The sequence below is a fragment of the Humulus lupulus genome, chromosome 2, assembly GCF_963169125.1.
Source record: "Humulus lupulus chromosome 2, drHumLupu1.1, whole genome shotgun sequence".
NCBI classification, from domain to species: Eukaryota; Viridiplantae; Streptophyta; class Magnoliopsida; order Rosales; family Cannabaceae; genus Humulus; species Humulus lupulus.
In genome coordinates, this window is record NC_084794.1 from 229,929,725 (window position 1) to 229,952,040 (window position 22,316).

A 22,316-nucleotide genomic window follows, 5' to 3' on the forward strand; every position below is an offset into this window, starting at 1 on the left:
GCCATCAGCGTGGGCCTACCCAAGATTGTGTTGTATGTGGTCAAACAATCCACGACCACAAATTCGAGCAACTTAGAAACAGTTTGTGGTCCTTCACCTAGGGTTATAACCAACTCGATTGTTCCGATAGCTGTTGAACCTTCTCCAGAAAACCCGTACAACATCATGGAGGTTACCTTTAGTTCAGCCACAGACAATCCCATTTTCTCCAATGTGGACCTAAATAGCAGGTTCACAGAGCTCCCGTTGTCGACCAAGGTCCGCCTAACTCTCTGATTGGCGAGCTAGACGCTTATGACTAGAGGGTCGTTATGCGGGAACTGGACATGACTAGCGTCTTCTTCAGTAAAACTGATCGGCTGTTTCTCCAATCGTTGCTGTTTAGACAAACGCTGCTCCGGGACGAACTCAACTCCATTGTGAGACCTCAGCTCATTGCCATACCTATTTTGGGCATTTCTGCTCATGCCTGCCAGATGAGGGCCTCCGGAGATGGTGGTTATTTCTCCCCCGATTATCGGAGGAGGGGTGTTCTGACTCACCCGGGCTCCGGTCTGATTTGCAGGGGCTTCCGGAGCTGATTGAATGTTTTGCCCAGCAGGGTGATTAGGAGTGACTCGAATCTGGGAATACTGAGCCAAGGGCCCAGCCCTGATGAGCGTCTTGATCTCATCTTTCAAATGCCTGCAGTCATCGGTGTTGTGACCGATGTCATTGTGGAATCGACAAAATTTTGAAGGGTCTCTCTTCGCCCTTTGATTTTTTAGAGGCTCCGGCTTCTTCCACGAAAAGCGGGCAGAGTTCACCAAGAAGATGCGCTCCTTGGTATCCATGAGGTTGGATTAAGTCACGTAGATTGGTTTGAATTTCTCCACGGGCTTATTTTTCTTTGAACCATTCTGGCCACCTTTTCCATTTCCCTTCCTCTTGCTTCCTCCCCCGTGGTTATTCTGGGTAACGGTTTGAGTCGTAGCTGCCTTACCTCTCCAACGCGCTGGGCAAGGACTTGGCTGGTTCCTGGAACTGAAGCTCGCACCTCTTCCAAGTTGATCCATCTCTGAGCTTATTCAAGAACTCATCCACTATGTTGACGCCTTTTCTCTGGATCTCTTTCAACAGGTCGCCTCCAACAAGGATTCCTGTTCTCATTGCCATAAGCCTAAAGCTTTCATCCGCGTCTCTAGCTCGCGCAGCGATGTTGGCAAACCTACTCAAGTAAGCCTTTAGAGGCTCTCCGAGCTACTGCTTTACGTTTACCAGAGAGTTTGCCTTTATCCAAGCTGCTTGAGAAGCCCGGAATGCCCTCTGGAAGTCAGCGGAGAAGCTCTTCCACGAGCTGATAGAATGCTTCTTGTATTGCTTGAACCATTGCCTGGCCGATCCGACCACAGTCGAAGGGAATACTAAGCATCTTAACTCGGGTCCAATGTTATGGGCCATCATTAGGGTATTGAACATCCCCAAGTGGTCGGACAGATCTCCATCTCCGTCGAATTTTGATAAATGGGGCATCCTGAAACCTAGTGGGTATGGTGTTGGTGCGATGTTGGGGGCAAAAAGCTCGAGCTCGTCCCCTGAGTCGTACTCATATTTTTCCTTTTCTGATAGAAGTCTTTTCACCAGTTCCTCCATCTGGGCCAGCCTCTCGAGGGTTGGGTCCTTGGTTCCCTAGGGCTGTTCAATAGCTGCCATTCGACCGTATGCATTTGACGGGTTATTGTCCCTCCAAGTTCGAGCTTGGTTTGGTGGGGCATCCCCGTTGTCGCGTACTTCGGAAGGACTTCCCTCATGGTGAGTGCTGCTGACTCCATCGCGAGGCAGATTGGTCCTTTGTGAGTTTAGGCGATCTCGCATATCGGTATGTGGGTCAACCCGAGGGTTTTGAGCTGAACTCAGCTGATTCCTCAGATCTGCCTTGGTCCTACCACTTCGACGATCCTCCGTCGAATAACTTCCATTAGAGAAGCTTAGAGCTTGCGGTCGAGGATGAGGATCTGGAGCATTCTTGCGTGCTCACAGGACATGAGCAAGGTTAGCGGGAGGAGGATTCCTCCTGCTGTTTTCATAGACAGGGACGACTCGAGCAGAACGAGGTGGGTACGGATGCCTGATCGGCGACGGAGGGTGTCTGATTGGTGAAGCAATTCTCGTTCCATCAGGTCGGATCAAACTAGCCCGCGGTTGCTCTGCTCCACCATTTCTGGCTCCCTGTGCATGGCGATCTGATCGCGGTATAGGGAAGTCGATCGGGACATGCCATCTTTGCGAGTTTGTCCTTGACCGTCTGCGTGGGTTTCCATGGGCATTCAACAGTGGCGTTGAACTCGGAGTCGAGGTTCTGACCGACCGGCTTACTCGTTGGTGATCCCTGGGAAAGCCACCAAACGGGGTTTCTTGGTGATTGGGTGACACGAGAGTAGAACTTGGGGTTGAGGTTCTAACCGATCAACTTGGCCTGGGTCAACTATCCCGGCGAGACTTATGAATCCCACCTTGCCTCTTTCCGACGTTAACGTCGGTTGCAAGAGGGGGTAGCCGAGCCAAGACTTCCTCGATTTGCTTATTTTCCTTGGCTAGATGGCTCCTCAACTGCATGTTCTCCATCTCTACCGCAGTCAAGTAATTCGAGTTTGGATTCAGCGGTAGAGGTGCTGAACTTCCGGTGTCGCCATGGCCCATCGGTTTTTTTCCCGATCGCTGCTGGATCTCCTGGCCTTGTTCATCAGAAACAGTGGTATGGTGAGCCTCCTGCCCACCATGCTGATCCGTTTCATTACCGTGCCTTGAATGAGTGACCACCGTGATGAACTTTTTCCTGAATCTTTTTCAATGGCCCTAATTCGCAGCTCTCAATGAAAGCACCAAACTGTTGACGCGGTTTTTCGCCAATAGTGTATTACGAAAATTAGCTGGAATAAACTAGTGCTTAAGGGTAAACCGTAAGGAGAATAATCACTCTTCAAGTTACTTAGAATGATATAGTAAGAAAACTTGTTCCTTTTTACGTGGTTCGAAGGTTAAAATCCCCCTAGTCCACGAGTCAATATTATTAATGTATGTCTCTCTCTATTTTGACAGAATATTTGCATTACACAGAGAAAACCCAACCCCTTTTCTATCCAAGGTCTTGGTATTTATATGAGAATGATCCCTGGGTAGGTGTTGGGATCATCCCGTGATCCCTTGATCCCTCACATCATTTCTATGACACTAATGATTAACATTTACATTTTATATTGAAGTGTGGTCTAATCATTAGGTAAAATGGATCATGGATCGCATGGTCTAAATCAGGCGTGTGATGTCTGATCATGCACATTTATATTGCGTATCCGGGATTTCGGGAGTAAACAGACACGTGATGTCTGTTTACGCACGTTTATGTTGCATGGTCAACTTTATAAAGATCTTGGGGTACGTCAGACCTCTGGCATACCACGAGCTAGCGTAACGTCAGCTCATACCTTTTGATGCTATACCCCACAAATGGTTCCAGGCAGTATGTTGCTTTGAACTCATCAGCTCGAGCTATTTGTCTAGGGAATCGTGCTAAATTCCCCCGGATGGAAAGTGAACACGTGGAACATCGATTATAGCCTTTTGCTAGCCAGCTGTACCTGAGCTGCCTAAAAAGGTACGTGATGATTTTCAGGGTGTACAAGTTGGCACCGAGGTAGCATGGAGAGGGTCTCGCAACACCATTGCTTGTGTCCCCCTAAGGAAGGCTTCCGACTGTGTTATTCTCAAGGCAAACTTCTTTTTCAAGAATAGGATTTATTTATGTATTTCAAGTTTGACTGACCCTAATGTTCAAGTTTGACTGACATACCCTAAGGCTGGTCCATTAATGTTCAAATTAATTAATCGTTGAATTAGTAATTATTTTTTATGTGTTCTTTAATTGTTGCCTTCATGCATCACGTTTACTATTCTGAAAACTACTGATATTTATTATATGCATAAATTCATCTTTGTTTATTTATTTATTTATTTATTTATTTTCAACAATCATGTCTAGCTCAAATCTTGTATCTTCTTTACTTGCTAATGAAAAGTTGATTGGTGAAAACTACATGAAATGGAAATCAAACGTGGACATTGTATTAATATGTGAGAACCACAATTTTTTCTTGACTGAGGAATGTCCTGAATACCCTCCCGCTACTACTGCCAAAACTGCAAGGGAGAAGTTTGATAATTAGATCTTATCAAACAACAAAGCAGAGTGTTATAAGCTTGCGAGTATGAGCGATGTGCTCAGAAAGAAGTTGGAAAACACTAAGAATGCTTATGAGATCTAGGATACTGTAACGCCCTGATTACTCCAAGACAGTTACTGTGAACTTTGAACCGTGCTTAACTCGCTAATCGAGTTCTTTGGTTATAAACGTGCTTCTAGGTGTTATTAATAGGTTAAGGTGTAAAACCAATTAAAATGAAAGGATATATTTTATTTAAAACATAAAACTGTTCATGGGCCCATAAAAACATTTACAAGTTATTCACAATCCAAAATGGTCATTACAGTGTAAAATTTACCACCCGCCGACCTAAGCGGCAAAATTAGGGTTAACCCCTAGTTCCTTTGAGAAACTCCTTGGCTGTGGTGGTCAAGCAGCCGCATATGTACACATTACCACCTAAGCTCTCCACTCAAGGTTGGGTGAGCTTTTCTTTCCCTTTACCTGCACCACATAGCACCCATGAGCCAAAGCCCAGCAAGAAAACTCATTACTGCATATAAATATTATCAAATGATTATCATTATAATCATACAGAGTTTGTAGCTATGAACAGATGAGTGAATATCACTTTGTGGTTACGTTAACCATGAAGAAGCGTATAGCTCTAATCAGATGAGTGTTTTAACACTTGAGGTTCTGTTAAACCATAATGAGTGATTGACGAGCAAGTCACTACGGGGCTCAGTACCCATAGGCATGTGACTAAACAGTCACTGGGGCTCTCTGGCCCTGGCTCTAATCAAATGAGTGACTGACAAGTAAGTCACTACGGGGCTCAGTACCCATAGCCATGTGACTAAACAGTCACTGGGGCTCTCTGGCCCTGGCTCTAAATGACTAGCCTTTGGCTAGACAAGCGCTTATAATTTTCATCGAACTTGAGGTCGGTCCGACATTAATGCTCATTTAAGTCATTCAATGCAGATGTCGATTAGATCTAATCTTTGTCGGCCTGCGTTAACACGCTAAGACCGCTCTTGACTTTTTAGTCAATACCATGTGACCAGTGCTCAGTACTACTGCCGAACTTGACTAATGAGTCACAGCTTCACAGTTAATACTGACACCATTACCAAATCTGACTATTTAGTTAGTGCCATGCACAAGTGAGCAAGATTTGCTAAGCATTCAATATGCAATCAATGTCCACATTTAAACATTCAACATGCCTCAAGAATAACCATGTCTGTCACATATGGGGTGCAGTTTTCTTACCTATGGTTCGAGCAAGAGATAGTAACAAAATGACCCTTGAGAACGATCGACCTTTTGATTCCTTAGCGGTTACCTAATCATAACCAATTATAACCTCGATTAATGAAAATCAACAATGAAAGGGTCTTGACCTAAACCTCACTCTCGGGACCCCGAACTGTATCCAAACGGTGAGTAGATTCGATCCCGAGCCTTAAGGGTTGAAACCCCAAGCCAAAAACCCTTAAAAATGCACAAACCAGGAATTTGATGAAGCAGGGTAGCGCTACCCCCTGGCGCCCCAGCACTTAAGTCAGCAAGAACCCTCTTGGCTAGCGCTGTAGCGCTACACTCAGCCAGAAACGCCCTGAAACTTTCCCCCTTCGACTCCACCATTTCCAACCTGAACCAAAAGCTTCCAAACCTCATTTTAAGTCCTAAATGAACCCAAAAACCATCTACACATGTCCTAGGCATCACAACCCCAAGAACCCTAGCCAAAAACTCCCATCAATTCCCTTCAACCAATTTAGAAAACCACGCTGAAAACCAAAGCAAAAACAGAGCAAAGCTAGAGTTTTAATGGCTAGAAACTTACCTCAAGCTCAGATTAGGATCCTCTTCAATAGTGGAACACAATCCTAAGCCCTCAAGATCCACTTTCCTAGCTTGAATCCTCAATAACAGCTCAAAAATCGTAAAGAAAAAGGGAGAAGAAAAGAGGTACGGGAGGAATGTTTTGATACTCTGTTTTGGCCTAAGTTCCACAACCTTCAATGGCTTAAATCAACCTTAAGGTGAAATGACCTTTTTGCCCCTAGGTCATTTAAAGGTTTCTAAAGACTCCCAAGGGTAAAACTGTCATTTCCCGCCTATTTTGTTAATCATAATTAACACCTTCCAATTCCCGTTATTCTCAATATTCTCAAATACCACTAATTCATATCCCATTACCCTTTTATTCCCGGCAACGCTCTAATCACCAAATTACCCCAAGGTTCAGCTCGAGCCTCGAACTTAATCCCGTTATGACTAAACCGCTAACTTGCACTAAAAAATCATCTCATGTCGAATGGCTCGAACAAATCCACGTTATAATGTGGTCTCAACAATAGCTCACCGACATGCATACAAATATACAATTACGCCCTCAATGGGCCAAATTACCAAAATACCCCTGTGATGAAATATGGACCCACATGCATGCATTTAACATCATATTATAATATAATTCACATAAACATGCATATAATAGTTTAATGACATAATAAATCAATTATGGTCCTCCCGGCCTACTAATCCAACCATTAAACCACATTAGGGAGTTTAGGGCATTACAGATACCCTTCAAGATATGTTTGGGCAGCAGTCAGATCAGTGCAGGCATGAGGCTACCAGATCCTACATGACCAAGAAAATAAAGAAATGAGTTTCTATCAGAGAACATGTATTATACATGATCAATATAATGCACGATGCCATTATCCATGGGGCAATCATTGATGAAATGACTTAAGTAAGCATTATACTTAAATCGCTTTCTCCAACTTTTAAAGGTTTCACAACCAATTATGTCATGAACAAATTATTATATAACATGACACAACTGTTGAATGAATTGCAAACTTAGGAATCTCTTAACAAAGGTTCTGAGAAATAAGGAGAAGCAAATGTTGATGATTCTAATACATCCTCTTCAAAGGCTAAAACCAAAAAGAGGGAAAATGGAAATGGAAAGGACAAGGAGAAAGAAAAAGACAAGAATCCAAAGAAGCCCAACAAGCCATCCAAAGGCAAAGAGAACAAGAACACCAAGAGCTCCAAAAAGAAGACCCCTAAAGGGACTTGTTTTCACTGTGGAGTAGATGGTTACTGGAAGAGAAACTGTCCAAAGTATCTCGCTGACCTTGAAGAGAAAAAGAAAGGTAAATTTGATTTACTTATGCTAGAAGCTTGTTTAGTGGAAGACAATTCCTCATCCTGGATAGTAGATTTAGGAGCCACTAATCATGTTTTTTTTTCTTTATAGATTCTTAGTTCGACGAGGAAGCTTGTTGATGGAGAGGTGACTATGAGGGTAAGCAATGGTAAGATTGTCTCTGCAGTAGCCGTTGGAACAACCCTTTTGGAATTTGAGAAGAATAAATTTCTTGTTTTAGAGAACATTTATTATATTCCTGGATTTGCTAGAAACTTAATTTCTGTTTCTATGTTGCATGAAGAGGGTTTTAAAATTTCTTTTAATAATAATTCGATTGTTATTTCAAGATATGTTATGCAAAATCTATTGATGGGATTTATAAACTGCAAGCTAAAGAGAAATCTGCTTATAATTCTAAATTATTTAAAACAACTAATCCTAGATCTATTAAACGACAAAAGACTGATTCCGATAGTGAAACATATCTGTGGCACTTGAGATTGGGTCATATTGGTCTAGACAGAATTAATAGGCTTGTAAATGATGGTCCTTTAAGAGAACTATCTATTGGATCTTTCCCTATTTGTGAATCTTGTTTAGAAGGCAAAATGACCAAGAGACCTTTCTCTGCTAAAGGTTCAAGAGCTACAAAACCACTTCAGCTGGTACATACGGATGTTTGTGGTCCACTTAATGAATAATCAAGAGGAGGTTATGAATACTTCGTCATTTTCATTGATGATTATTCAAGATATGGTTACCTATATCTAATGCAAAAAAAATCTGAAACTTTTGGAAAGTTCAAAGAATTTCAAGCAGAGGCTGAAATGCAATTAGGTAAATCACTAAAAGCTCTTCGATCTGATCAAGGAGGAGAGTACTTGGATTTTGAATTCAAGGACCATCTGCGTGAGCATGGTATTCAATCCCAACTCACAACACATGGAACGCCACAACAAAATGGTGTTTCAGAAAGACGGAACATAACGTTATTAGATATGGTTAGATCAATGATGAGTTTCTCATCATTATCACTGTCATTCTGGGGTTATGCGATTCAATGTGCTTTATACATATTGAATGTTGTTCCATCTAAGTCTATCCAGAAAACACCCATGGAATTATGGAATGTTTGTAAACCTAGTTTACACCATTTTCGAATTTGGGGGTGTCCGACACACATGCTTAAAGGAAACACCGGGAAGTTGGAATCACGCTCTGAAGTGTGCATGTTTGTGGGATATTCCAAAGAGAGAAGGGGTGGAATTTTCTATAGTCCAAAAGAAAATAAAACATTTGTATCGACAAATGCAACTTTTCTTGAACATGACTATGTTAATAACCACCTTGCAGTAAGGTTGTACTGAAGGAGATGGTCTCGAATGAAGTTGTAAAGTCACCAGCAACAACCAATGAAAAATCGCAATAGGAAACTGCTAGTTCTAGTCAGAATAGTGGAGAGCCTTGTCGTAGTGGGAGGGTTAGTAAGCAACCCACACGCTATGAACACGAAGTTCAAATGCTTGTGTCTGACACAAACAAAGACGATCCATTGACATTTAAAGATGCAATGAATGATTCAGACAAGGAAAAATGGCAAGACGCCATGAACCAAGAAATGGAATCTATGTATTCCAATTATGTATGGGTTCTTGAAGATCCACTTGAGAATATCAAACTTATTGGTTGCAAGTGGATATTCAAGAAGAAAAGAGGAGCGGATGGGAAAGTAGAGACTTTCAAAGCAAGACTATTTTTTTTTTTAATTTACAGATTTATTTTTTAAATTTGTATATTTTTTTTAAGTAAGACTTATGAGAAAATAAAAAAGGTACTCAATAATTCGCTCTGTGAAAAAGAACGATACTTTTCAATCTCTCCCTGAAAAGATACAGAACCAATTTCAGGCATTATTCTCTTGATCTCATGTGTTGAGTACATCAAGTAGAATCACAAATTTAACTATCCTTTATTCTCTAAGTGCCCACACACTTCTTGAGGTGTAGAGAATGTTGTGGAAGATCTTGGTGTGAGTATCTCAGAGCAGCTTTGATAGGAAGTTCGTTCATAATATGAAAAGATAGCAATGACACTTGATAGGCATCAAGAGGTATGTTCTCTATTTTCTTGCTTATGATTAATGTATGTATATATATTAATGGATCCGCATATTTAAAGGTAGTTTAATATGTTGCCAAATTTTTTGTTGTACACTGGGCCAACCGACCACATTTCTGCTGCGTATTAGGAAACTCGTTCCTAACAGGTACGACTCAACAACTCACACTCCCACTACGTCGCCTGACACAGAAATACGTATAGCATTCCCTGACAGTACCAAGGGCATGTTCCCCATAAAGTGACTACCTTACTGCGGCGGGCCCCGCAAATCTCGCTTGAGCCGTGATCTCTATTCAATGCGACCCAATGCATTGAAATGTATTAATCCCTCATTTATGGGAATAATATGTATTAATAACTGATGATTAACATTAATGACCCCAACCTCTATAAATAGGGCTGAGAATCTCATTGTTAAGGGTTCAGATTTTTTGTTGAGAGAAATACTTGTACCCAGAGCACTCTAAACACAACCTGAGAAGATACTGTAGAAGCTTGCAACCACAAGCTTGAAATCTCCCTAATACAAAAAACTCGTGGACTAAGGTTCTTTTATAACCTGAACCACGTAAAAACCTGTGTTTATATAGCTATTTCTTTAACCTCTTTTATAAAAGTTGATAATGAAAATACAGTCAACATATATTATTAAACAAAAAATAAAAATAAAAGTTATTAAACACATTTATTATTTTTTATTTTTAAAAACAAAAAATAAAAATAGTTACCAAACATATTTTTATTTAAAAAAAAAGAAACAAAAATAAAAATAATATTTCCAATTTTGTATTTAAAAAAATCACTAACAAACATTTTAACCCAACACAACCCATTATGATTGCATTTTATATATTTTTATATGAGAGGTACTTTAAATAAAATTTAACCAGCATTCTATTAGCTCAAGAGAAATGAGGAAAGATATTATTTCTTTATTTGATTAGTATCTAACAAAGATGAATAACCACTTTAAAGAACGACTTTTCTACAATTTTGATGTAAGATATGGCATTATCTTATGGTTTGATTAATTTTTATACCCATATTAAATTCTATTCCATTATATATTTTTTCTACTATTAACATTTTCATTTCTATTTTAATTATCTCTAACCAAACAAGAAGTCATGCAATTTGTAACCTTCATCGAAGTTAAATTTTCTACACAATGAAAACGGAAAATTAGTCACTTTTAACAACTACATATTTACTATGCTCAACTTAAAAATGTTCCTCAAACAATGAGAACTATAACTAATTAAAAAAAGTAATAAATTAACTCACTAATCAAAATAATATTACCACAGCGAAAGGGCATGATTTATTTATTGGAAACAATGGAACTAATTTTGAAATAAGGATGAAGAAGATGAAAACTAAAATGCATTTGCATTCTCTCACTAGTTACTCCTACAAAACAAAAGTAAAAATGCCATTTTTGAAAATGACTTGTAAAAGTGCATTAGATCCCTAAACACTCAATAAAAATTCTAGGCCCATCTATACCAATCCCAAAGCCCAAAACATCAACCATGTTCATCCTTAACAAAAGCAAACCCTAACAAAAATCATATAATAATTAATTAAAAAATATATAAAAGTAGGCCCCACATGACCAATCTGAGCCCGAGTTGTGCCGAGTGCCATACGAGTCAAGCTTCTGCTAACTTAACTCAGCACATTTGTCACCGACCTTTATACAATAATTTTATTTTATTTTTATATACTAATGTTGAGTTTGAATTTTTAATTTTTTGTATTAATATCAATTTTTTTCCGAAATAGAAGAAGAATAATAACAATAAATAATAAATTATAAAACTATAAAAGGATGGAATAAAACGAAGGCCACCACTTACTTCCTTTTTGGGATTTTTGGACACATACACTATCTTATGCCCGTTTCTTAATATTGAATATAATAAAAATAAAAATAAAAAATGTATTTTTGTAAAATGAAATAAAAAAATGATTTTTCTTTGTTTTTTTTGGTTTCTTTTTCTTATTACAATTTCTCTATATTTCTCTCTCTCTTCTCATTGTCCGTGCTTTTGCTCTCTCCGACCTATCTTTATTTATTTCTCATTTTCTCTCTCTAGAATCTCAGGGCTTTCGTTGGCCATTCAGACTCTCTGGTCTTCTTTCCAGGTTTGTACCGCCATTCGATCTATATGCGATGTCGTCTCTGGTCTTCCTTTTGTATGTTTAGATTGGCCTGCCTGTGTTTCATAGGGTTTCGTTTTTAATGACGGTTTCGGGGGGTTTTCTTAGCTCCGATCTTACTTTTATGGCGTCAATGATTATGGGTTTTAGCTAGACTTCAGTTTTTGATACGGGTTTATTGTGATTCTTACTTTTCTTTGAGGTTTTGTTTTTAATTTATATTGGTTATTTCAATCTGGGTTCTTATTTTCTTGTTATCATCATTTATTTTTATTTATTTTCTTGATTTGGGGTTTATTTATTTTCTGTATTTTGAAGGTGGGTTCCTGTTTTTTTTCGTTCTTTTTTTTTCTTTTTGTATAAAAGAATTATAAATGTTGGGTTTAACTGGTGTTTTCCTTATTAGTTTTTTGATGGTTTGAGTTTTGATTGATTTAAAATTAACTTAGAGATTGTAATATAATCAGTTTATTGTTTAAGTTGATGATGAAATGAATATTCATACGTCTATCTTGCTTTTCATTAGCTACGTTACTGCACACCCAAAACAGAAAAATGTTCAAATTTTGTTTTGGTAGATTGCGAAGCTTTCTTTTTGTAATGTATGTAAAGTGAAGCTTAATAACTTGGTCTTAATGTTACAATTTCTAGGTGAAGTTCCTCTTGTTGGCGAACTGAGTGGAAGAAGCGCTGGGGAAGAAGTTTTTGAGTGGGAAATGGCCGGGACTGCTGGTGAGGAGTCTGGAGTGGGAAGGTCTGTTGAGGGGAATTTAAGTGGGCAGCGTTGCCAGTCTGGAGAATTGGCAGAATGGCGTTCTTCTGAGCAGGTGGAGAATGGGACTCCATCAACTTCACCTCCTTATTGGGATACAGATGATGATGATGATGGTGGTATGATTTTGTCTGCTGTACCTGTATATTTGCATTATTTGGTTTCTTTATGTGGGACTCAGTAGGTGTGTGGTTCTTTATTCCATCAAGTGCCTGTTTCGGGGTTATCATATTATCTCAGACCTTCAACAGCAATTAGGATGGTACCAAGAAATGAAGTGCGGAGTAGCTAAATATTTGACAGTATGCCAATATAATGATTTTTAGTTGTTCTCTGGACTGTTTGGGTGTATTTATTATTGTTTCTGCATCAACCTTGTGGTCACAGTGTTGAGAAAATAAAAGATGATAAAAGATGATTTGTTCGATATCAGATGTGCTCGGAAGGTGATTGTTTTGGTGGCTTGTTGTCAGCATGCTGTTTAAGTGCAAATTTTGAAGTTAGTTTGGGATGTTGAACAATAACCTGGCTGTTGGTGGTTTGTGCTTTACAATAAAGCTGATAAATTATTTCAAGATATTTTTGGCTGTCTTGAAAGATCATTCTTGCCATGTCTCTGTTTGTTACGTTAAGGCTATTGAATTTCATATGTGAAGTTATATTTATTGCTAAAGGAAGAAGAGAGAAAAAGGACAATTGAGGTAGTTAATGTCTAAGAAATCATGTGTGCAATCCAAGTCCTTAGGCTATGTTTCTTGGCAAGAATGAAATAAAGGTGTATAACCTAGGGAAAGAAAGTGGAGAAGAAGGGAAGAACTCTTCTTTTGTTGTGTTTGGTATGAAAGGAAGGAGATAATCTGTCCAATCATGGAAGGATTGTAAATAGGTTGAAAATAATGATAGTAAGAAATTCATTTATTTTCTCCTATATTCTTTCGTCCCCAAACAACCACAGTACTCTAGTCCCACTGATCTCTTTAATTAGTGTACATTGACCTTTCGCCCTGCTGAGGAGTCTTAGTCTTTAAATACTATATGTGCTGAAATCAAAATTTCAGATGGCTTTCAAGGGATAGATCTACTTTAGTTACTAGCTTTTTGTTCTTCTTGGCAGTCAGGAAGTACTGTTTTTCTAAAAATAAATTCCTGTTCTTTTCTATAGAAGCACCTTTACTCCCATTCTGCTTTATGCTCTTGTTAAAGTAGAATATCCAGATCTTCAACGTAGTAAGTTTAAAATATTTTGACAATGTAATAGTTAGTAGTTTTTTCCCAAATATATTTTTAACTGCATGCTCCTATGTTTCGTCATATAATGCCTTTGAACCAACAAGAGTTCATTTGCCATTATAGTGTGTAGTCTTTTTTTATATATCCCGATTGCATTTGTTGCTTCTGTGTTTAGTATGGGTGCTTTCTTCTTTTACTTTATTTTTTATATTTATTACTGTATTTAGGTGGCCAATTGTTTACACATTAGTTGTCTTCTTTATAGGGCCTAAACCGTCTGAGTTGTTTGGAAAATATACGTGGAAGATAGAGAAATTTTCTCAGATTAACAAAAGGGAACTTCGTAGTAATGCATTTGAAGTTGGCGGCTACAAATGGTATGGGGCTATGAATCTGTAATCTTGTCATGCGTTAATTGTGTTTTATGGGGTATTTATTTTTAATTTTTATAAATATGAAATTTTGTTTTAGCAAATATATGCCTCTTTCATAATAAAGTTTCTTTAAAAGTAGGAGGCACTTGTGGCTGTTGTATGAATTATATTACATGTAGCTGATGTTTTATTGAAGTTTATTTGATGCCTCACTTTTTCCTCCAAGTTTTAGTATATTTTTATAGAGGAATATACGTTGATGTTTAGATTCACGATGATTTAGATCGTATCACATTTTGTTTTCATGCATCAAGAAAGTAATTACTGGATGTTGTAATGCAAAAAATTCTAATCTGCTTTTGGGCTATAAAAAATTGGTGATTATGTTTTTTTTGCCTGTTTATAATTGTTTTCATAATGAACAAACACAATTGTATTTCAGCCAGAAACATTGTTATGCTTGTGTGACCTAAGCATTTTATATTGGACTGCAGGTACATCTTGATCTATCCCCAAGGCTGTGATGTTTGCAATCATCTCTCTCTGTTTCTTTGTGTGGCTAATCATGACAAACTTCTTCCAGGTTTGATTTTAATAAAAGAGCTTTAGTTGGTAAATTTTCAATGATGATTTTTGTCAATGCAGTTATATGATTGCTAAAACTTTTGTTGTAAAACAGGGTGGAGTCATTTTGCACAATTTACTATAGCTGTGGTGAACAAAGATCCCAAAAAATCAAAATATTCTGGTTGGTTGATTCTTCATTGAGTTGCTTGCAGTGTTTTCAACATATTATACTAAGAAGATTGACAGGATGGAAATTATGCAGATACATTACATCGATTCTGGAAGAAAGAACATGATTGGGGATGGAAAAAATTTATGGAGCTATCAAAAGTATTGGATGGGTTTATTGATGCTGATACTCTAATAATTAAAGCTCAAGTTCAAGTCATCAGGTGTTCTATTGTTATTATTTCATGAATTCTTATTTGTAGTATATTGCATAAATAAATTTGTATTAAAGTTTCTGAATTTATCTAAAGATTATTATAACATTTTGAAAAACTATTTTTGATATTTGATTCTAATATTATTGAAGCAGATTTTTGTTAGATTACATTGATAATATTAGTATTTGTATTTATTTTGGTTTTGTAGAGAGAAAGCCGACCGGCCATTCCGTTGCCTTGATTGCCAATATAGGAGAGAACTTGTTAGAGTATATCTCACAAATGTAGAGCAAATTTGCCGCCGTTTTGTGGAGGAGAGAAGAAGCAAACTAGGAAAATTGATTGAAGATAAAGCAAGGTGGTCAAGGTATGTGTTTTTATTCCGTACCTACTTTTATTTGTTTCTGTATTTAGAACACTGTCAGTTGATTTTAATCACTTATTGTGTGTCGATTCTGGTTTATTAGTTGCTTCAAAGGCTTTCTTTTATGTTTCTGTTGCTCATTTTAACATTTTGGATTTGTATTTTTGTTGATAGAAATACATTTGTGTAATACTTGTCGTATACTTGGTTGGCATTGGTAGGTTTATTATTTAATTTACAGTGTATTTGCAATGATGTTGCAGCTTCTCTGTTTTCTGGTCTGGAATTGATCAAATTGCTAGGCGTCGAATGTCTAGGGAGAAGACGGATTCAATTCTAAAAGTTGTTGTTAAGCACTTTTTCATTGAGAAAGAGGTCACGTCAACATTAGTTATGGATTCATTGTATAGTGGACTAAAGGCTCTTGAAGGCCAGACTAAGAGTAAAAAAGGTAGGGTGAAATTGTTGGAAGCTGAAGAAATGCCAGCACCTATTGTCCGTGTTGAGAAAGATACATTTGTGTTGGTGGATGATGTTTTATCGTTACTTGAGAGGGCTGCCATGGAACCATTGCCTCCTAAAGATGAAAAGGGTCCTCAAAATCGTACCAAGGTGGGTTATGCATGTGTACTTGATAGTATCCTTATTTTTATACGTCAAACATTTTGTTTGGTAGTTGTGATTGCTTAGTAAATGTTGTCTTGTATGTTTGTGCATCATATATTTTGTCTTCATTATGAGATTAAAGCAGACGATCTTGTTTTATGAGCTGACTGCATTAAACTATTTGTACACATAACTGTACAAATCAACAATTGTAGTATTTATCACTGATTTTTGATCAACAATTGTGTTGATGTGTTGTTTGTTTTACAAGAATAGATCTTAGTGTGTGTAAGGTTCATATTTTAAGAAATCATGAATAAGTGACTCTTGAATATGGATTTCCTCTTATTCTACATCTCTGCGTGCCTTTAAATGAGTTTGGGTGGGAGTCTCAGAGAATCCTGTGTTTATTTAACGATTTGATCACGAGGGTTGAACAATCATTTTGTTATATCAGGATGGGAACTCTGGGGAAGACTTTAACAAAGATTCTATTGAGCGAGATGAAAGGCGTCTTACAGAACTCGGTCGTAGGACTGTGGAGATATTTGTTCTTGCTCATATCTTTAGGTATCATGTTTGACAACTGAGCTTCACTTTGCATACTTCATTATCTTTAAGTGATGTTACCATTAACATCTCTGCAGTAGTTGCATAATGCTACTGGTTTTTTCTTTTTTTTTGGTTAGAGAGGTAATAATTATGTTCATAATTCATGCAGCAACAAAATTGAAGTTGCCTACCAGGAAGCTGTTGCACTCAAGAGGCAAGAGGAGCTCATCCGTGAAGAAGAGGCTGCATGGCAGGCTGAAAGTGAGCAGAAGGCAAAACGCGGTGAAAAGGAGAAAAAATCTAAGAAAAAACAGGTTTTACTTCATCCCTTCCCCTTCCCCTTTCTTTTTCTTCTTCTTTTATAGATGTTAAAAAACAGTAATTTTAGTTTTGACCTTTGCTCGAGATTTGTACAAGTAGATCAGAGAAATTTATAAGAGAATTTTGAATTTTTAGAGATTGAGTTATTTATTTATTATGTCGTGTGCAAATTAGTTTGGCACCTTGTTTAGTGCTAATTTGTCTAGAGAGCAGAGTTAGCCTCTCTTATAAATTTCTTTGTTGACACTTGCACTGATTGGTTTGTTACTAACTAACCAATATGTTTTATTGCCCTTTAATATTTTACTGATTTCTCTTGCTGCTTTTCGTACAGGGTAAACAGAAACGCAACAATCGGAAAGGGAAGGATAAAGGGCGGGAGGAAAGGCCTGGTGCTGCCGTACAGGATCAATACCAACAAGATAACCCTAGTGATGAATGCAAAAACTCACCGAGGGAGGAAATGCAACCTGTGCTTGAAAAGTTGGATACATTGGAAGATGTATCTGACGTATCTGATTCAATAGATGGTGGTACTGAAGTCCAGCCGGATTCAGAAGATAGAGATGCTAGTCCAGTCAATTGGGACACAGACACATCAGAGGTTCAACCCTCCATTGAAACGAGTAGCAGTTGCATGCTAACTGTACAAAATGGAATGTCTGATAAAAAGAACCAATCTTTAATGGATGATAGTTCCTCAACATGTTCTACAGATTCTGTCCCCTCTGTTGTAATGAATGGCCCTTACAAGGGGAACTCTTTTCCTAATTTGAAGAACCAAAAATCGCCTAGCAGGTAGAATGTTTGCCTTGCATTTATTTTTGCGTTGCAGGATGAGAATATTTGCTACATAACTGATCTGGTACTTCTAACTTGCAGGGGAAAAAACCAACGAGGGAAATTAACATCTGATGGGAATAGTTGGGCAAACGAGGTGGATGGTCAAGTTTCTGGTCCCACAACGGATGCAGGGGACACAAATGAGGTTTCTGGTAGTGGCAAGAATGGTGACTCAGAGTCTGAGGTCGTTCTCACCTCACTAGATCATGTTAAATGCCTCGAGCAACATGTGGCAAAGAAGGTGTGAGCTTCATTTTTGTTTTGTTTATGTCCCCTTACACCCTCTTTTATCGCTTGTATTTTTTTATCATTATTTTTGGGGGTGAGTTCTTTAGTATATCCTACGCAAAAATCGTACCTGCTTGGTTGTTTTGTTACCTGAACCTTTTTCTTTGTTATCATCCACCTTGTGAAACTTCTCTGGTATAATTGGATGCAGGATTTTTTATCTCCTTGCGCATTTGATTTGGTTTATTATAGATATTATCACTTTGTTTTATTTTCTTCTTTTTATTCGATATCATCATTAATTATAAAACCATACATAATAATGATGTCATGAGGGATGGGTCTACTATATTGATGGATAGTCATTGTTTTACTTTGTTTATGCTCGATTTTTGTTTATAATTTGAATCTTGGTTCTGCTTCCTCTCGGCAGAACATTTACACCCACTAACAAATTTAAGATTTCTGTGTTTGATTAATATTCTGCTCTTTATTGACGTGAGGGTTGTTACTTCTTTAATAGGAAGAAGAGGCCGTTTCACTGCAAAAGAAGAGTGTCAAAGACCAGGTTGAGATAGCAGGATCCTTCAAAGAGAAGAGAACAGCTCAAACATCCATTCCTGGCAGCCCTCCTAAAAGTCCACCCTCAACTGTTCAACCAAGGCCCGAGTGCCAGACCAGTGCTAGTATGAATTCTGTTCAAGCTAGGAAAGTACCCTTAAATGGCCCTCAACCGATGATGGATAGAGGATCACCTTTGACCACATCCCAAGTAACTCTTATGGTTAAACCTGAGACTCAGAAGGCTGCAGCTCAAAAAGTGACTGAAAAAGCCGTGGCACAACAGTTGCCTGTGATGTCAAGGCCTTCCAGTGCTCCTTTAATTCCTGGCCAAAGGCCAACTGCTCCTGTTGTTTCCATGGTACAAACATCATCCCCTCTGCTAGCCCGTTCAATGAGTGCAGCTGGCCGGTTGGGTCCTGAACCCTCTCCAGCAACTCACAGTTATGTTCCTCAGTCATATAGAAATGCCATTATGGGTAACCATGTTTCTTCGAGCTCAGCCGGTTTTAGTAATACTAGCTCTCCAAGTTCAGGAGGGAACCAGTCTCCTGCATACTCACAGCCTCCTACTTTGGTATCTTCTCCAATCTATTTACCACAAAGCTCTGAAAGGATGGACCCAGGCACAATGAAATCAGGCTATCCTTTTGCCATGGTGGGTAGGGAAGGATTACATAACGGACCACAGTGGTTGGAGAGTTCTCAAAGAGAAGCTGAAAAAAGCATGAATTATGATCATTCTATGCTTCTTAATGATGTTCAAAATCTTGGTTTGTATAATAAGCCTTTAACTAGCGGCTCTCGTGATCATTTGCCTGACTTTTCTGGTCGCACTTCTGGACGCCAACCGCAAGGTCTGTCAGCAGCGGATGAATTTCCTCACCTTGATATTATCAACGACTTGCTTGATGACACTGGACCGTCGACCAGGGTAAACTCTGTTTTCGAGTCCCAAAGCAACGGGCCAAACTCCTTAAATAGGCAGTTCTCATATCCAGGTGATTTAAGCACAGCTGGCAACATGGGTTCCTCTTCTAGTTCTTGTAGGTTCGAGAGAACGCGAAGCTATCATGATGATGTACTTCATCGGAACTACAGCTCATCAGGAGGGCACTATGAGGCTGTGAGGGAATTCATTCCACAGGCTGGTCCTTTACCTTACGTAAATGGGCAGATCGACGGGTTGATTCCAAACCAGTGGCAAATGCCTCCGGCATCTGATATGTCATTAGTTGTAATGAGGAATGCAGAATCCGAAGGTTACCCTTACTATAACCCAGACTATTCAAATGTGGCTGTCAATGGTTACGCAATGTTCCGGCCTTCAAATGGGCATTAAAGGGAAGCAAAGCAAATGGAGTTTGGCCACCACCGCGAATTAGCAGGCGGGAGAGGGAGGCCGTTGTCCGTTGTAATAATGTATTAGAAAGAAGGAAAAAAAACTGTTGGTCCCATTTAGATTTGGAGTGAGGTTGTAAGCTTTTTTCTTTTTTCACAAGAAAACATTTTGTAAAGAGTGTTTCTTTTGTTTCCCAGCCATTTTCTTGAGTCACTAGAAAATGAGGCATTTTATTTGTTTGTTCTTAATTAATGGGGTTTTGGGCTATATGATAGTAGTAATGGTTGAAAACGGGCATCTGTGGTTCTTATCTCCTCGTCTTCGAGTTGTTCTGCTAGCTAAATTGGCTTCAATTTTGCCCCAGTACCAAGGCTTAACACATATTAAGGGTGGTTAGACCTTTTTATTTCCTCATTTTCTAGTGTAGCACAGCACACAAATTACAAACAACATAGTGTTGTAGCAATGTTTTGGCATCACATTTTCTGTGTATATTTTTTTCCCTTTTTAATTCTTCTTACAAATTGAGATATTAATTTATATACTAAAACAAGTACAATTATAGGAGCCAAAGTTACATTATTATTCACTTAAAATCAATAAGTGAAAGTAAATGTAGAGAATAAAAGTACACATTCAACACAATAATTTCTTATATAGAGAATAAAAGTGAACATTCAACACAATAATACATTAAAATATGTGTTGATTTTGAAGAGAATTCTTATATAGAGAAGGGAGATGAGAAGTAATTGTTTATTTTTTATATGGGACAAGTTTTTGTTTCACTTTTTTCACTTAGAAAATAAAATAGGAAGTGTTTAAATAAAATTGAAAAGACATGTAATTTAGTTGTTTCTAGGGGCTAGTAGGAGGTTCCCTTAGAAATTAGCTGCACAAATTAACACAGTTGCAGCGATTGCGGTTTTTGTAGGTAGTGCAATCCCGTGGTTAAATATAATTCAATACCATTTTACCTTTTATGTATTGTTTAAATACCCACTTAATGTTGTTATCAGCAATTCACCAAATTGAACTAAGTAGTCAATCTTAAGTTAGCTCTTGAAGAAATAGCCACCATAGCAACAAATATATTTACGTACGTAAGTGTATTTTAATTTGGGAAATCTGCACTAAAACTTAAAAAAAAAAATGAAATATATTGTGCATTATAAAAATACGGAATTTTTGGATAAAAATACGGAAGGACAAAAGTGTAAATACGGAGTGGCGAAATCATAAATAAAATGGTAAAGTACAATTTTTTATAATCAACGTTTACAAATTTGTAAATATTTGTTACAAAATTATAAATCGTAAATAATATTTACTATAGAATTGTAGATTTTTTTTTTGTAGATAAAATTTACAAATAAATTCGTAACTAATTTATTTTTGTAACAATACTTTACAAATCTAGTTTTACAACTAAGAAAAATATTTTTGTAACTAACATTTACGAAAATAATTTATAGTTAAGAAATCATAACCAAAAAATATATAAAAATATTATATTTTTCTATACTGTTACAATATTGTACCAAAAAATTACAAAAACCATCATATTTATGCTATACAACTTTAAAATATAAACTTAAGATATTCATTATTTATAAAATACTTTATTGAATATATATATTTATATGGAAAATGCGGTTACAGAGTGGTGAAATACAATATTTTTTTTAAACAAGTTTTACATTTTTGTAACAACAGTTTACAAAACTAATTTCACAACCAAAAAGTTTATTTGGGTAACTCACGTTTACATAAATATTTATAAATTTGTTTAACATGATTGTAACAAAGATTTACCAAACTAATTTTTAGAAGAAGAAGATATATATATATATATACTAAATACAAGCAACTTGCAATATGCACGTTTGCTTAGTTTTATTTATAGAATTTATTAATTATTTTTATTAAATTTATATTAATGACATATAAATTTTGAAATAAGTATCTTATTTTAATTAAATAATTTATTTATTTTTGTTTAAGTTTATGTTTGTTCTAGTTTTTGAATTTGGGAGTGACAACGAGAGATTATATATTATATGTTTAATGTAATATTAAATATTATACGTGGATTTTAAATTTAAGTTTCTTGCTAATTTTTTTTAAAAAGGAATTTGTTGCTAATTCACAGTAGATTATATTATATGTTTAATATGATATTATTCTAATAAGTGAGTTTAAGTTTAATTAAATTTTATTTAAGTTATAAAACGTATGATTTTATTATTTTAAATAATTATTATTGTAAAATATCTCAAAAATATCATATTTTAATTTGTTTAATTATTTATTATTTGAAAATAATTATTATTGTAAAATATCTTAAAAATATCATATTTTAAGTTGTTTAATTATTTATTATTTTTAAATAATTATCATTATAAAATATCTAAAAAATATCATATTTTAATTTTTTTAATTATTTATTTTATTTAAGTTTAAGTGTTTACAAACTACTGTTAAATATAAGAATATTCTGTTAAAATTCATATTAAAAAAATAAAAA

At 36.8% G+C, this 22,316-nt stretch overlaps 1 protein-coding gene across 3 annotated transcripts; it reads left to right on the forward strand.

Annotated features, from left to right (window-relative positions):
* The first annotated feature begins 11,472 nt into the window (after positions 1-11,472).
* Positions 11,473-20,270, forward strand: LOC133819031 (TNF receptor-associated factor homolog 1a-like). 3 transcript variants are annotated; one of them, XM_062252173.1, is made up of 13 exons: positions 11,473-11,628; positions 12,295-12,534; positions 13,911-14,022; positions 14,514-14,602; positions 14,699-14,767; positions 14,849-14,978; positions 15,181-15,339; positions 15,600-15,948; positions 16,400-16,512; positions 16,664-16,808; positions 17,150-17,613; positions 17,698-17,899; positions 18,410-20,270. In XM_062252173.1, the coding sequence occupies exons 2-13, from the start codon at positions 12,360-12,362 to the stop codon at positions 19,787-19,789; spliced, it is 3,387 nt and encodes a 1,128-aa protein (XP_062108157.1). In that variant the 5' UTR covers positions 11,473-11,628; positions 12,295-12,359; the 3' UTR covers positions 19,790-20,270. The 3 variants fall into 3 exon arrangements, with proteins under 3 accessions (XP_062108157.1, XP_062108158.1, XP_062108159.1); XM_062252174.1 differs by lacking the exons at positions 11,473-11,628; positions 13,911-14,022 and having other exon boundaries at positions 12,394-12,534; XM_062252175.1 differs by lacking the exons at positions 11,473-11,628; positions 12,295-12,534; positions 13,911-14,022; positions 14,514-14,602 and having other exon boundaries at positions 14,833-14,978.
* Positions 20,271-22,316: the final 2,046 nt, after the last annotated feature.